This window comes from Solea senegalensis, linkage group LG15 (genome assembly GCF_019176455.1).
Source record: "Solea senegalensis isolate Sse05_10M linkage group LG15, IFAPA_SoseM_1, whole genome shotgun sequence".
NCBI classification, from domain to species: domain Eukaryota; kingdom Metazoa; phylum Chordata; class Actinopteri; order Pleuronectiformes; family Soleidae; genus Solea; species Solea senegalensis.
This window is the reverse complement of record NC_058035.1, coordinates 3,567,510-3,581,030: the sequence shown is the minus strand read 5'-3', so window position 1 is coordinate 3,581,030 and position 13,521 is coordinate 3,567,510. Positions and strand designations below refer to the sequence as shown.

Here is a 13,521-nt window from a genome sequence, read left to right as displayed (position 1 = left end):
TGTTCTGGGGTTTCAACCAGCAACCAGAAGGTGACAAAACCAGTATCTTCCTTTATGGATGTGGGCTGCCCAAAACACAAGGCCTTCCCTGGGTGGGCTCGAACCACCAACTTTTCGGTTAACAGCCGAACGCGCTAACCAGATTGCGCCACAGAGACATGTTTCAGAAGTGTCTCAGCACTTCTCGTGTTCTGGGGTTTCAACCAGCAACCAGAAGGTAACAAAACCAGTATCTTCCTTTTTGGTGGTGGGTTTGCCCAAAACACATGACCGTCCCTGGGTGGGCTCGAACCACCAACCTTTCGGTTAACAGCCGAACGCGCTAACCAGATTGTGCCACAGAGACAGGTTTCAGAAGTGTCTCAGCACTTCTTGTGTTCTGGGCTTTGAACCAGCAACCAGAAGGTGCCAAAACCAATAGCTTCCTTTTTGGAGGATTGTTGCCCAAAACAGAAGGCCGTCTCGAACATCCATGGTTTCAGATGTTTCAGAGGTGTCTCAGCACTTCTTGTGTTCTGGGCTTTGAACCAGCAGGTGACAAAACCAGTATCTTCCATTTTGGACATTGGCTGCCCAGAACACGTAATCGTCCCTCGGTGGGCTCGAACCACCAACCTTTCGGTTAACAGCCGAACGCGCTAACCAGATTACGCCTCAGATACAGGTTTCAGAGGTGTCTAAGCACTTCTCGTGTTCTGGGCTTTGAACCAGCAGGTGCCAAAATCTTTAGCATCCTTATTGATGTGGGCTTCCCAGAACACATGACCGTCCCTGGGTGGGCTCGAACCACCAACCTTTCAACAGCCGAATGCGCTAACCAGATTGGTGCCACAGAGACAGTTTCAGAGGTGTCTCAGCACTTTTTGTGTTCTGGCTTTGAACTAAAACCCAGCAGGTACAAAACCAATAGCGCTTCCCTTTTTGAGGTTTGTTGCCAAAAACAGAATGCAGTCAGTCCCTTGGTGGGCTCAAACCACCAACCTTTCGGGTTAACAGAAATGGCTTAACCAGATTAAGAGACAGGTTTCTGAGGTGTCTCAGCACTTCTCGTGTTCTGGGGTTTCAACCAGCAGGTGACAAAACCAGTATCTTCCTTTATGGATGTGGGCTGCCCAGAACACATGACCGTCCCTGGGTGGGCTCGAACCACCAACCTTTCGGTTAACAGCCGAACGCGCTAACCAGATTGCGCCACAGAGACATGTTTAGGAGGTGTCTCAGCACTTCTCGTGTTCTGGGCTTTGAACCAGCAACCAGAAGGTGCCAAAACCTTTAGCATTCTTTATGGATGTGGGCTGCCCAGAACACATGACCGTCCCTGGGTGGGCTCGAACCACCAACCTTTCGGTTAACAGCCGAACGCGCTAACCAGATTGCGCCACAGAGACAGGTTTCAGATGTGTCTCAGCACTTCTTGTGTTCTGGGCTTTGAACCAGCAACCAGAAGGTGCCAAAACCAGTAGCTTCCTTTTTGGAGGTTGGTTGCCCAAAACACAAGGCCGTCCCTGGGTGGGCTCGAACCACCAACCTTTCGGTTAACAGCCGAACGCGCTAACCAGATTGCGCCACAGAGACATGTTTCAGAGGTGTCTCAGCACTTCTCTTGTTCTTGGGTTTGAACCAGCAACCAGAAAGTGACAAAACCAGTATCTTCCTTTTTGGTGGTGGGTTTGCCCAAAACACATGACCGTCCCTGGGTGGGCTCGAACCACCAACATTTCGGTTAACAGCCGAACGCGCTAACCAGATTGCGCCACAGAGACATGTTTCAGAGGTGTCTAAGCACTTCTCGTGTTCTGGGCTTTGAAACTGTGCCGTAAACCAGAAGGTGCCAAAACCAATAGCTTCCTTTTTGAGGTTTGTTGCCAAAAACAGAAGTTGGCCATCCCTGGTGGGTTTCAACCACCAACCTTTCGTTATCAGCCTAACGCTAACCACAGGATTACCACAGACAGGAGCCAGGAGGTGTTCAGCACTTCTCTGTGTTCTTGGCTTTGGAACCAGCAACCAGAAGGTGCCAAAACAAATAGCTTCCTTTTGGAGGTTTGTTGCCCAAAAACACAAGTGTCGGCCCCTGGTGGGTCAACCAACCTTTCGGTAATTTAATCACAACCAGATTGGGCGCCCACAGAGACATGTTTCAGAGGTGTCTCAGCACTTCTCGTGTTCTGGGGTTTCAACCAGCAACCAGAAGGTGACAAAACCAGTATCTTCCTTTTTGGTTGTGGGCTGCCAAAAACACATGACCGTCCCTGGGTGGGCTCGAACCACCAACCTTTCGGTTAACAGCCGAACGCGCTAACCAGATTGCGCCACAGAGACATGTTTCAGAGGTGTCTCAGCACTTCTAGTGTTCTGGGCTTTGAACCAGCAACCAGAAGGTGCCAAAACCAATAGCTTCCTTTTTGGAGGTTTGTTGCCCAAAACAGAAGGCCGTCTCTGGGTGGGCTCGAACATCCATGGTTTCAGAGGTTTCAGAGGTGTCTCAGCACTTCTTGTGTTCTGGGCTTTGAACCAGCAGGTGACAAAACCAGTATCTTCCATTTTGGACGTTGGCTGCCCAGAACACGTAATCGTCCCTGGGTGGGCTCGAACCACCAACCTTTCGGTTAACAGCCGAACGCGCTAACCAGATTGCGCCACAGAGACAGTTTTCAGAGGTGTCTCAGCACTTTTTGTGTTCTGGGCTTTGAACCAGCAACCAGCAGGTGCCAAAACCAAAGGCTTCCTTTTTGGAGGTTTGTTGCCAAAAACAGAAGGCCGTCCCTGGGTGGGCTCGAACCACCAACCTTTCGGTTAACAGCCGAACGCGCTAACCAGATTGCGCCACAGAGACAGGTTTCAGAGGTTTCTCAGCACTTCTCGTGTTCTGGGGTTTCAACCAGCAACCAGAAGGTGACAAAACCAGTATCTTCCTTTATGGATGTGGGCTGCCCAAAACACAAGGCCTTCCCTGGGTGGGCTCGAACCACCAACTTTTCGGTTAACAGCCGAACGCGCTAACCAGATTGCGCCACAGAGACATGTTTCAGAAGTGTCTCAGCACTTCTCGTGTTCTGGGGTTTCAACCAGCAACCAGAAGGTGACAAAACCAGTATCTTCCTTTTTGGTGGTGGGTTTGCCCAAAACACATGACCGTCCCTGGGTGGGCTCGAACCACCAACCTTTCGGTTAACAGCCGAACGCGCTAACCAGATTGCGCCACAGAGACATGTTTCGGAGGTGTCTCAGCACTTCTCGTGTTCTGGGGTTTGAACCAGCAACCAGTAGGTGCCAAAACCTTTATGGATGTGGGCTGCCAAAAACACATGACCGTCCCTGGGTGGGCTCGAACCACCAACCTTTCGGTTAACAGCCGAACGCGGTAACCAGATTGTGCCACAGAGACAGGTTTCAGAGGTGTCTCAGCACTTCTTGTGTTCTGGGCTTTGAACCAGCAACCAGAAGGTGCCAAAACCAATAGCTTCCTTTTTGGAGGATTGTTGCCCAAAACAGAAGGCCGTCTCGAACATCCATGGTTTCAGATGTTTCAGAGGTGTCTCAGCACTTCTTGTGTTCTGGGCTTTGAACCAGCAGGTGACAAAACCAGTATCTTCCATTTTGGACATTGGCTGCCCAGAACACGTAATCGTCCCTCGGTGGGCTCGAACCACCAACCTTTCGGTTAACAGCCGAACGCGCTAACCAGATTACGCCTCAGATACAGGTTTCAGAGGTGTCTAAGCACTTCTCGTGTTCTGGGCTTTGAACCAGCAGGTGCCAAAACCTTTAGCATCCTTATTGATGTGGGCTTCCCAGAACACATGACCGTCCCTGGGTGGGCTCGAACCACCAACCTTTCGGTTAACAGCCGAACGCGCTAACCAGATTGCGCCACAGAGACAGTTTTCAGAGGTGTCTCAGCACTTTTTGTGTTCTGGGCTTTGAACCAGCAACCAGCAGTTCCAAAACCAATAGCTTCCTTTTTGGAGGTTTGTTGCCAAAAACAGAATGCCGTCCCTGGGTGGGCTCGAACCACCAACCTTTCGGTTAACAGCCGAACGCGCTAACCAGATTGCGCCACAGAGACATGTTTCAGAGGTGTCTCAGCACTTCTCGTGTTCTGGGGTTTCAACCAGCAACCAGAAGGTGACAAAACCAGTATCTTCCTTTATGGATGTGGGCTGCCCAGAACACATGACCGTCCCTGGGTGGGCTCGAACCACCAACCTTTCGGTTAACAGCCGAACGCGCTAACCAGATTGCGCCACAGAGACATGTTTTGGAGGTGTCTCAACCACCAACCTTTCGGTTAACAGCCGAACGCGCTAACCAGATTGCACAGAGACAGTTTTCAGAGGTGTCTCAGCACTTTTTGTGTTCTGGGCTTTGAACCAGCAACCAGAAGGTGCCAAAACCTTAGCTTCCTTTTTGGAGGTTTGTTGCCAAAAACAGAATGCCGTCCCTGGGTGGGCTCGAACCACCAACCTTTCGGTTAACAGCCGAACGCGCTAACCAGATTGCGCCACAGAGACAAGTTTCTTCAGGTGTCTCAGCACTTCTTGTGTTCTGGGCTTTGAACCAGCAACCAGGTGACAAAACCAGTATCTTCCTTTTTGGTGGTGGGTTTGCCCAAAACACATGACCGTCCCTGGGTGGGCTCGAACCACCAACCTTTCGGTTAACAGCCGAACGCGCTAACCAGATTGCGCCACAGAGACATGTTTCAGAGGTGTCTCAGCACTTCTCATGTTCTTGGGTTTGAACCAGCAACCAGAAAGTGACAAAACCAGTATCTTCCTTTTTGGTGGTGGGTTTGCCCAAAACACATGACCGTCCCTGGGTGGGCTCGAACCACCAACATTTCGGTTAACAGCCGAACGCGCTAACCAGATTGCGCCACAGAGACATGTTTCAGAGGTGTCTAAGCACTTCTCGTGTTCTGGGCTTTGAACCAGCAACCAGAAGGTGCCAAAACCTTTAGCATCCTTTATGGATGTGGGCTGCCCAGAACACATGACCGTCCCTGGGTGGGCTCGAACCACCAACCTTTCGGTTAACAGCCGAACGCGCTAACCAGATTGCGCCACAGAGGTGTCTCAGCACTTCTTTTGTTCTGGGCTTTGAACCAGCAACCAGAAGGTGACTAAACCAATAGCTTCCTTTTTGGACATGGGTTGCCCTAAACACTTGACCGTCCCTGGGTGGGCTCGAGCTACCAACCTTTCGATTAACAGCTGAATGTGCTAACCAGATTGCACCACAGAGGGGTTTCTTAGTGGCATCCCAGCACTTCACTTGTCCTGTGATTTGAACTGCCAACCATGTGGTGAGAAACAAAATGGCTTTGTTTTTGGACATGTGAAACACATGACCTTTTTATTCCACTGTAAATTTGCTCTTCGTCAGCCAGCTAACTTCTCCCCAAGTTTTCCTGATTCATTTGAGCAGCACCACCAAGAGGAGATATGAAGTTGTGACACCCGGCAAGTGAAACTGGCTGGGATTGCTTACTTTAGAGCAGGGGTCTCAAACTCAAATTACCTGCGGGCCACTGACAGTCTCGTCTGGTCAGTCGGCAGCCAGTCAAGTAAAAAAAAATAAAGCCCAACTTTTTTGGGAAAAGCAACAGTTGCAGTGGATGTCATGAGCTCCTATCATCAATTTACCATTTTAATTTCTTTTTTTATATGTACTCCATTGCCTTGTGTGAGCTTTTCTCTCTTTTACTTCTTCTGTCTTTTATCCATTATTCTGTACAGCACCTTGATCCTCTGTGTTTTAAAGTGCTTTACAAATAAAGTTGGATTGGATTGGATAATTTCAAATTTCAAAATATAAGTGGTTGTTTTAATATGCAACAATTAAAAAAAACATATTTATGATGCAAATTTAATCTATTCATATCACTGCATATCACCAAATCAATATTTTGACCCACCCCTGAACAGGTTGGTGCCGAGCACAGATGAAACTACTTGTTTTTGTGTAGGTGACATCATTCAGAAGAATGTTGGTGTGTGTATGAGCTCAAGCATGAGGTATAGAGTTTGCTGGATTGGAAGTGGATGCGATCAATAGTTGGGACAGTACATGATGTCTAAGGAAGAAATATCGTGTCTGGAGCAGAGCGTTATTCGTTACCAGTGAGGATTTCCTGTCAAGCATAAGAATCACTGCTGTAGATAAAGTGTGGAGTTTGACAGAAAGCAGTAGCAGTATCTGCTTTTTAAACATGGTGAGAGATGGGAATAATTTAGTGGAGTTAAACTCGGTTCCTCATGCATTTTTGTCTTAAAATGTTTACTTTACGTTGACCTTTAGGGTCAAGGTTAGGACAAACCCATACTTGGGGAATAAAAATTCAGCCTTGAAAAATGTTTCACCCATTTCCCCCCTTGTCCTTACACACAAACTCACATTATACCCAAGAGCATTTGCTGCCCACACTAGTCAAAGTTCAGAGTATCCACATTTTTGTTTATTATGTGAAAAATTAGCGATTCATTGCATTGTGCTCTAAATGAACACACAAAAGAGACTGATGGAGTGCAGCCAGAAAAGCTCTTATCCTATTTTCTCAACATGCCCTAACTCAGTCACATTAAGTAAATAAAACTGTTCTGACATCACATGGAGTATTTAGTATTTTATAATCTATTTTTAGCTTTTATGTACAAAGGCAGGAATGACATGGTGTATATTGTTGGCTCATTCTGATTATGTGATTATAGTATTTAAGCAAGAATGGGGCCAAAGCAACATTTGCTACGCCTTATTTTGACCTTTTGAAATGTTTGATATTTTTAGGAAATTGCTCATCATGTATGAATTTTGGCTTCACATGAGGATGGGAGATATTCCAGACAAGCACCACTGGGTTTTCTGTCAGGGGACTCTAGCACTTCCCTGTCCTGGGATTTGAACCGGCAACCATATTGTGACAAGCCCAATAGGACATGGGTTGCCAAAAACATCTAATGTCCCTGGGTGGGCTCGGACCACCGACCTTTCGGTTAACAGCCGAACACGCTAACCAGATTGCGCCACAGAGACATCTGTCAGTGGGACTCTAGCACTTCACCTGTCCTGGGATCTGAACCGGCAACCATATGGTGAGAATTGAAATAACTTTCTTTTTGGACATGGGAAGCCAAAAACACGTGATCATCCTAGGCCTGAACTTGCTGACCGGATTGCACAGTAGAAACATGGCTCAGACGTCCATTTACACAATTAATTCTGTATGTCCTCACCACTGTTTTTTTTGTGATTAAGAGGAATAATTTTCAGCATCACGATCTTATTGCCACAACCACGTGGCCTAATGGATAAGGCGTCTGACTTCGGATCAGAAGATTGAGGGTTCGAGTCCCTTCGTGGTTGGGATATTATATGTTAATCAGAGGGCTTGTGGTATGTTTCCACTGGCGCATCATGGTTTAGGTTGCATCTCCACTTCAAAAAAACCTACTCCACACGTCCATTATTTGTTTAATGTAAAGCATTTATTATTTTATTGTATTTATTTATTTATTCATTTATTTATGCATTTATTTATTTATTCCTGTATTTATTTATACATTTATTTATGCATTTATTCATTTATTTCTGTATTTATTTATGCATTTATTTATTTATTTTTGTATTTATTTCTGTATTTCTATATACATTTATTTATTCATTTATACACAAGTCAGGTTTCGTCCTCCATATCACAGACCCTGCCACTGTAGTGTGTGGAGGAGGAGACTGTACTCCGGAGACTTTTGGGCAGAAATCAAGCTGAACAGTGCCGAACTGTAGATCAGTTTAAACTACTTAACAATCCTAAAAACGTGGGTTAATCTCCAACAACTACCAGGAGTCTGGTGTAAAGTCACTAGACACTCGTTTGTGTGTGTGTGTGTGTGTCGCATATAAAACAAAGCCGCCACAGTTTCACGCAGCCTTGCAGTGATGTCTCCGCCCACGTTGAGTAGGTACTTTTTTGTAGTGGAGGTGCAACCTAAACCGTGTGGTAGCACACGGATTATTATTGGATTATATCGGACTGCCTTTAAATTCTCCGATGTAAGTGCTCCAATACAAGCAGTCCATTCCACTCCAGCACTTCTATCCAGCAGCGCCCGCTGTGATCATGTGGGCTCTGCGTGTTGGATGCATGTAGACACATGATCACAACAACAGTGTGTGTGCTACTGCTATTTCAGGTTAAACATTTCTCTTTAACCTCTGAAATCAGAGACTAGGAAGCCACACAGCGAGCGAGAGCTAGCCGTTAGCACGACGCTAGCTCATCCTGTGGCAAGCTGCTAAAACAACATTATTTCATAAACCAGCGCCACCTGTCGACTTTCAACAGCCTCCGTTTGTTAATTATACCCCAAAAACCAGCCATGTCAAGAGCTTTCTGTGTTTTAAATGTGTCCTGAAGCTCCACACACGGAGCTAAGTACGTCTGTGGGGCTGGTCCCCGGGCTCCAGATTTACCTGTGGCCAATACTCAAGGCTGCAATATCGTGTGACAAAGTTGTGAAGTGAAATAAGTCGATATCCTTTAAAATGTAATCATTTGTTATTCATTGTTGCTTACAGATTATGTCATAATGGACACAATGTTCAAAGATGACCTCAACTGAACTGCAGTGTGGAAACATTGAATGGGTAAACATTCAGATGCTCTACTGTTACCGTAAACTGTGAAGCAAACAAACAACAGCAAACAATAATTCAATAATGTCAATTTGCATATCTTTATAGCAACAATCATAGATCTTAGATGATACACCATGCCGACCTCTACTAGTTATAATTATTTCAATATCTGCCGGAATAATTTCACCTAAAATTCACACACTGGACCTTTTAAAGTGTGAAAAGTAACATTTCCATTGTGGATTCAATGTTGTGTAAGAGGAGAGGAGAAAGTAACACAAAAAGAAAGAGGGAGTAACTGCATGAGGCAAAACAAACAGCTTCTTCCTGCTGGTTACATCTTTCAGAGTGTAATTCTATTATCTTGCATCCTTATCAATTCAATACGGAGGACGTATTATCTGTCCTGCGTACATGATGCATTGTTCCCAATCCACAACGAATGACCCGACATTCAATTAAAAACCCTCTATTCATCCCAAGCTATGATTTAAACTTGTTAGTATGGTCTGAGATCCCGTCTGGACTGGGATGCATTCTTCTCCCTGTGGTCTTTAAGTCCAGTGGCAGCTTCTTTGAGAGACATGACTTGGAGCTCTAAAGAGGACAGAAGATGTATGAAGGCAGGAGCAATTAGAGACAAATGGAGAGGAGTGACTTCAGGGAGCAGTGCAGTGTGAAAGTTGTGGGAACTCCTACCAGACGAGGCTTACAGAGCAAATCATAAGCTTTGGTGTCACTCACATAAATCGTGATGCACTGATGTGGCCTTTAAAGAGGGACATAAATCACTTACTCAGCAGTGTGTGTGTGTGTGTGAACACTGGTATTTGATACCTCTGTAGGACCATAAGTGGTATAAACACTGACCTTGTCAGGAGCAGTAGTCCTCATGGAGACCAAAACCTGGTCTTAATGAGGTAGAACCTAATTTCTGACTGGTTACATTTAGGACTAAGATTTAAAGTATGGATTGGTTAAGGTAAGGGACGACACTTTGGTCAGGCTGTCACAATGATGCTGCATGGACCTGTGTGTGTGTGTGTGTGTGTATTTATATTTTTGTGAGGTCCAAAACATTTTTCTGGTCCTCACAACTTTAAAGGGCTTTTTAATGGTTAAGACCTGGTTTTAGGGTTTGGGTTAGGCACTTAGTTGTGAGGGGCTAGGGAATTATGTCTATTGTGTGTCCTCACTAAGATATAAGTGATGTACTGTACTTGTATTTGTAGCCTCTTTATGACCTTTTCTGACATAAACACTGACCATGTCAGGACCAGTAGTCCTCATGGAGACCAAAACCTGGTCTTAATGAGGTAGAACCTAATTTCTGACTGGTTACATTTAGGACTAAGATTTAAAGTATGGATTGGTTAAGGTAAGGGACGACACTTTGGTCAGGCTGTCACAATGATGCTGCATGGACCTGTGTGTGTGTGTGTGTGTGTATTTATATTTTTGTGAGGTCCAAAACATTTTTCTGGTCCTCACAACTTTAAAGGGCTTTTTAATGGTTAAGACCTGGTTTTAGGGTTTGGGTTAGGCACTTAGTTGTGAGGGGCTAGGGAATTATGTCTATTGTGTGTCCTCACTAAGATATAAGTGATGTACTGTACTTGTATTTGTAGCCTCTTTATGACCTTTTCTGACATAAACACTGACCATGTCAGGACCAGTAGTCCTCATGGAGATCAAAAGCTGGTCCGAATGAGGTAAAACCTAATTTCTGAGGAACTGGTTAGGCATGGGACTAAGATTTAAATTGTAGATAGGTTAAGATAGGTGTTAACTGGTTAGGTTTAGGCACTTGTTGTGATGTTTAAGAGGCTGGGGAATGATGCATTACGTTTATGAGGGTCCTCAGAATGAATGCTGTGCAAACGTGCGTGTGCGCACACACAGTTGTTTTCATAACAAATGGGCTACAGTTTGTAACCACCGGTAATTTACACTGACGTGGACTGAAGTGTAGAAGAGTGAAAACTAAAATCAGTGGCACGTTACACATTTGACAACATCCATTTACACCATTCTGTATGTCCTTGCCAGTGTTTACGGGGTTTACTCTGGATTAATGTGTCAGGATATTTACTTGGCATTTCATTTCTTTATAACTTGGTGAGCTTGTGCCTTTAAAATATAATGAATGTGTCCTGCTGCTCAAGCGTAGTGGCATTTTTAATGAAACCATTTACAAGGCATTCAGTCTTTCAAAACACTGTATGTAAAGAATACATAACCTTTTAAATAGTAAGTGTTAAAGTTTACACTATAAATATAATGTATGTGACTTTGATAATCAATAATCATTTTTGAGGGTTTTTCCATGATTAAAACTAGTTTTCTGATTTTTCAGCTTCTTAAATGTCAATATTTTCTGGTTTCTTTGCTCCATATAACAAAGAAATCAAAAACAACTTTGTTTGTGGACAAAACAAGACAGATAAGAGCATCATAATTTCCAGTTTTGAGAAACAAGTGCTCATTTAATCAAGAAAATAATCAACAGATTAATCGATTATGAAAATAATAGTTGCAGCTCAACATTTAAATGTGTTTTATGTATTTTTGCCCATGTGCCTTGATACTAACCGCTTCAGCAGAGCCAACTAATAATCAAACACCTTTGTTTAATGCTAAAGTTGTTAAATCCTGCTTCATCCTGCTTGAATTCTTGTCGCCACTCAGCTTTTTAAATGCCAGCGTTTTATCAGGTTGTTTTCGTGGGAACCTTATCAGCAGTTTACCATTTGTGGTTAAGCATTAAGACGTTGTATTTTAAGATTCAAGAAAGAGGGTGTACCCAAACATATTTGCCACAGGAATCTGAAGAACACCGCAAGACCCAGAGAGCAAGTCATGGGAATCGTTCTCCTATTTACTGTAAATATACTGTATGTGAGTGAGTGAGTCGGCTACTGGAAATATTTGCTGAGTTAAAACAGTTGTGTGTGTGTGATGTATTTGTTTTATTTCAGGTTCTCACAGTTCTAAAAGTCTATTTGTTAAAGAGAGGATTATACATATATGAAAAAAGGATTGGTTATAGTGCTGTGGAAGCTGTGAGACGGATAAGAGGCAGGGAAACGTTGATAACATGGTGGAACACGACGCATTGATAAGCCTGTGTGTGGATATTACCCTTGCAGTGTAATTTGCAGCAGCCACTCATATTTCTATCGCTGTGTGATTTCTATTTGACTCCGGGGGAGGATTTAATGACATCCTGATATGAAGGGCTATAATTCATGATAAACTGCACTCAGTATTGTTGTGCCACCGCCAGCACCTCCCAGGCATAATTTTCTTTTCACATAATTGTCTTGTTCTTGTGCTTGTTATGACAGAAGGAGATAGTCAGATCTGTGGGGATAGCATGGGATTTGCTTTCATGTGCACATTTCTTTTATCTGCGGTACTAAAGCTTTTTAACATTTTATATCCTTCTCTAAATCAGTATTTCCTCTCTTGTTCAGGTGATGGTTACTCAGAGCCAAAGAGAAAGACACAAAGATGCTTAGTTTACAGATTAGAGGCACGCTCTGCATTTAATTTGCTGTAGATGCTTCAGCCACAATAAAATATCTGCCCATGTTTATTCACATTACAGACTTTAATGGATTTTCAGGTTTTTTTAAACATATTTGGCAGCAAATATCATTTGAAAAGTCAATGTGTGCGCCACAGCTGTCATATTATCGACTTTACATACACGACATGGTGATGATCTGAGCATTGACTGACTGGATCAAATAGAGTCACAGAACATACAGAGACGAGTGGAAAATGCATCTGCATTGTTGACACAGAAATCTGACCTCACAGTTGGTCAGAGTAACAGATGTCAAACAAACTGCACATTACATACGTTTCTGCATGATTTGACATCATAAAACAAATATATACTCACATAGAATCATCTCACAAAGAGGGTAAAACAATAAAATATGTTACAAATTGTTAATAAATATATAATAACATCTGTTTAATGGTATATTTACATACAGTGGGAGCATGTGGATGCAGCTTTTGAAGCACATGTACATTAGAAATCACAGTCTTATGCCTCTTCTATCCACTTTACAAAGGATCTTTTTAAAGGACCTCCTAAAGTCTTTATTGAACACAGTGTATATAACAGGATTCAGTGAACTGTTGCAATAACCAAGCCAGAAAAACATCTTGAACAGCGTCTCTGGGACGCAGCAGGTGTTGCACACGGCCGTGAGCGTGTACGTGAAGAAAAAGGGGAACCAGCAGAGGACAAACACTCCCATGACCACTGCCAGGACAAACGTGAAGCGCCGCTCTCTGCGTTGCCTTCCCTTCCACCGGCTCACCCTCACGCAAGGCTGCACCTCTGGCTTTTCACCGGCCACCACCTGAACCACCTTGGTCGTGCGGAGAACCTTCTTTTTCTTCATGGAACACAGGATGGTGTCGTTGCCGTCAGAGGACGACTGCTCCTCCTCCTCCACATCAAATCCGTTGACGTCTCCGCCGTCCTCCACCTCGTTCCCCTCCACGTCTTGTCTCTGCAGAGGCTCCAGGCCGCACTGTGCGTCTTCGAAGTTCCTGTTCTCCCTTTGCCTTTCGCCTGGTAGGGCTCGTGTTCTTTTCTTTGCAATCTGGTATATCCTCACGTACACCATAATCATGATAAGGCAGGGTGCGAAGAAGGAGGCCGTGCTGGAGAATATGATGTACCATTTCTGCTCATTTATTTGACATGCGGGTTTGTCCTCTTTGCCCTCGTCCTTTTTCATTGTGATAAGTGGAGGGAATGAAATGATGGACGCCAGCACCCAAACAATGAAGATTGCGCATTTAATCCTACGAGGCGTCCGCCTCAGGTTGTGCTCGATGGCTTGAGTTACGGACCAG

At 44.4% G+C, this 13,521-nt stretch overlaps 1 protein-coding gene and 21 non-coding genes across 22 annotated transcripts in view; 1 reads left to right on the top strand and 21 right to left on the bottom strand.

Annotated features, from left to right (window-relative positions):
- Positions 1 to 83: 83 nt before the first annotated feature.
- trnan-guu lies at positions 84 to 158 on the bottom strand. The gene has a single exon. It is a non-coding gene; the product is annotated as a tRNA-Asn (tRNA).
- Positions 159 to 271: 113 nt separating this feature from the next.
- On the bottom strand, positions 272 to 346 carry trnan-guu. Its single transcript has one exon. It is a non-coding gene; the product is annotated as a tRNA-Asn (tRNA).
- A 780-nt stretch (positions 347 to 1,126) lies between these two features.
- trnan-guu lies at positions 1,127 to 1,201 on the bottom strand. The gene has a single exon. It is a non-coding gene; the product is annotated as a tRNA-Asn (tRNA).
- A 112-nt stretch (positions 1,202 to 1,313) lies between these two features.
- On the bottom strand, positions 1,314 to 1,388 carry trnan-guu. The gene has a single exon. It is a non-coding gene; the product is annotated as a tRNA-Asn (tRNA).
- A 112-nt stretch (positions 1,389 to 1,500) lies between these two features.
- trnan-guu lies at positions 1,501 to 1,575 on the bottom strand. The gene has a single exon. It is a non-coding gene; the product is annotated as a tRNA-Asn (tRNA).
- A 113-nt stretch (positions 1,576 to 1,688) lies between these two features.
- Positions 1,689 to 1,763, bottom strand: trnan-guu. Its single transcript has one exon. It is a non-coding gene; the product is annotated as a tRNA-Asn (tRNA).
- Positions 1,764 to 2,247: 484 nt separating this feature from the next.
- Positions 2,248 to 2,322, bottom strand: trnan-guu. The gene has a single exon. It is a non-coding gene; the product is annotated as a tRNA-Asn (tRNA).
- A 252-nt stretch (positions 2,323 to 2,574) lies between these two features.
- Positions 2,575 to 2,649, bottom strand: trnan-guu. The gene has a single exon. It is a non-coding gene; the product is annotated as a tRNA-Asn (tRNA).
- A 112-nt stretch (positions 2,650 to 2,761) lies between these two features.
- trnan-guu lies at positions 2,762 to 2,836 on the bottom strand. Its single transcript has one exon. It is a non-coding gene; the product is annotated as a tRNA-Asn (tRNA).
- Positions 2,837 to 2,948: 112 nt separating this feature from the next.
- Positions 2,949 to 3,023, bottom strand: trnan-guu. The gene has a single exon. It is a non-coding gene; the product is annotated as a tRNA-Asn (tRNA).
- Positions 3,024 to 3,136: 113 nt separating this feature from the next.
- On the bottom strand, positions 3,137 to 3,211 carry trnan-guu. Its single transcript has one exon. It is a non-coding gene; the product is annotated as a tRNA-Asn (tRNA).
- Positions 3,212 to 3,313: 102 nt separating this feature from the next.
- Positions 3,314 to 3,388, bottom strand: trnan-guu. Its single transcript has one exon. It is a non-coding gene; the product is annotated as a tRNA-Asn (tRNA).
- Positions 3,389 to 3,808: 420 nt separating this feature from the next.
- Positions 3,809 to 3,883, bottom strand: trnan-guu. The gene has a single exon. It is a non-coding gene; the product is annotated as a tRNA-Asn (tRNA).
- Positions 3,884 to 3,994: 111 nt separating this feature from the next.
- trnan-guu lies at positions 3,995 to 4,069 on the bottom strand. Its single transcript has one exon. It is a non-coding gene; the product is annotated as a tRNA-Asn (tRNA).
- Positions 4,070 to 4,181: 112 nt separating this feature from the next.
- On the bottom strand, positions 4,182 to 4,256 carry trnan-guu. Its single transcript has one exon. It is a non-coding gene; the product is annotated as a tRNA-Asn (tRNA).
- Positions 4,257 to 4,439: 183 nt separating this feature from the next.
- Positions 4,440 to 4,514, bottom strand: trnan-guu. The gene has a single exon. It is a non-coding gene; the product is annotated as a tRNA-Asn (tRNA).
- Positions 4,515 to 4,625: 111 nt separating this feature from the next.
- trnan-guu lies at positions 4,626 to 4,700 on the bottom strand. The gene has a single exon. It is a non-coding gene; the product is annotated as a tRNA-Asn (tRNA).
- A 113-nt stretch (positions 4,701 to 4,813) lies between these two features.
- On the bottom strand, positions 4,814 to 4,888 carry trnan-guu. Its single transcript has one exon. It is a non-coding gene; the product is annotated as a tRNA-Asn (tRNA).
- Positions 4,889 to 5,000: 112 nt separating this feature from the next.
- trnan-guu lies at positions 5,001 to 5,075 on the bottom strand. Its single transcript has one exon. It is a non-coding gene; the product is annotated as a tRNA-Asn (tRNA).
- Positions 5,076 to 6,960: 1,885 nt separating this feature from the next.
- Positions 6,961 to 7,035, bottom strand: trnan-guu. The gene has a single exon. It is a non-coding gene; the product is annotated as a tRNA-Asn (tRNA).
- A 257-nt stretch (positions 7,036 to 7,292) lies between these two features.
- trnar-ucg lies at positions 7,293 to 7,365 on the top strand. Its single transcript has one exon. It is a non-coding gene; the product is annotated as a tRNA-Arg (tRNA).
- Positions 7,366 to 12,325: 4,960 nt separating this feature from the next.
- Positions 12,326 to 13,521, bottom strand: part of LOC122782039 (alpha-2A adrenergic receptor-like) — a 1,990-nt gene continuing 794 nt past the window's right edge. The window contains exon 2 of the mRNA XM_044046224.1: positions 12,326 to 13,521. This exon is cut by the window's right edge and continues 409 nt beyond it. Within this exon, the coding sequence (XP_043902159.1) occupies positions 12,690 to 13,521 (832 nt within the window). The 3' untranslated portion in view covers positions 12,326 to 12,689.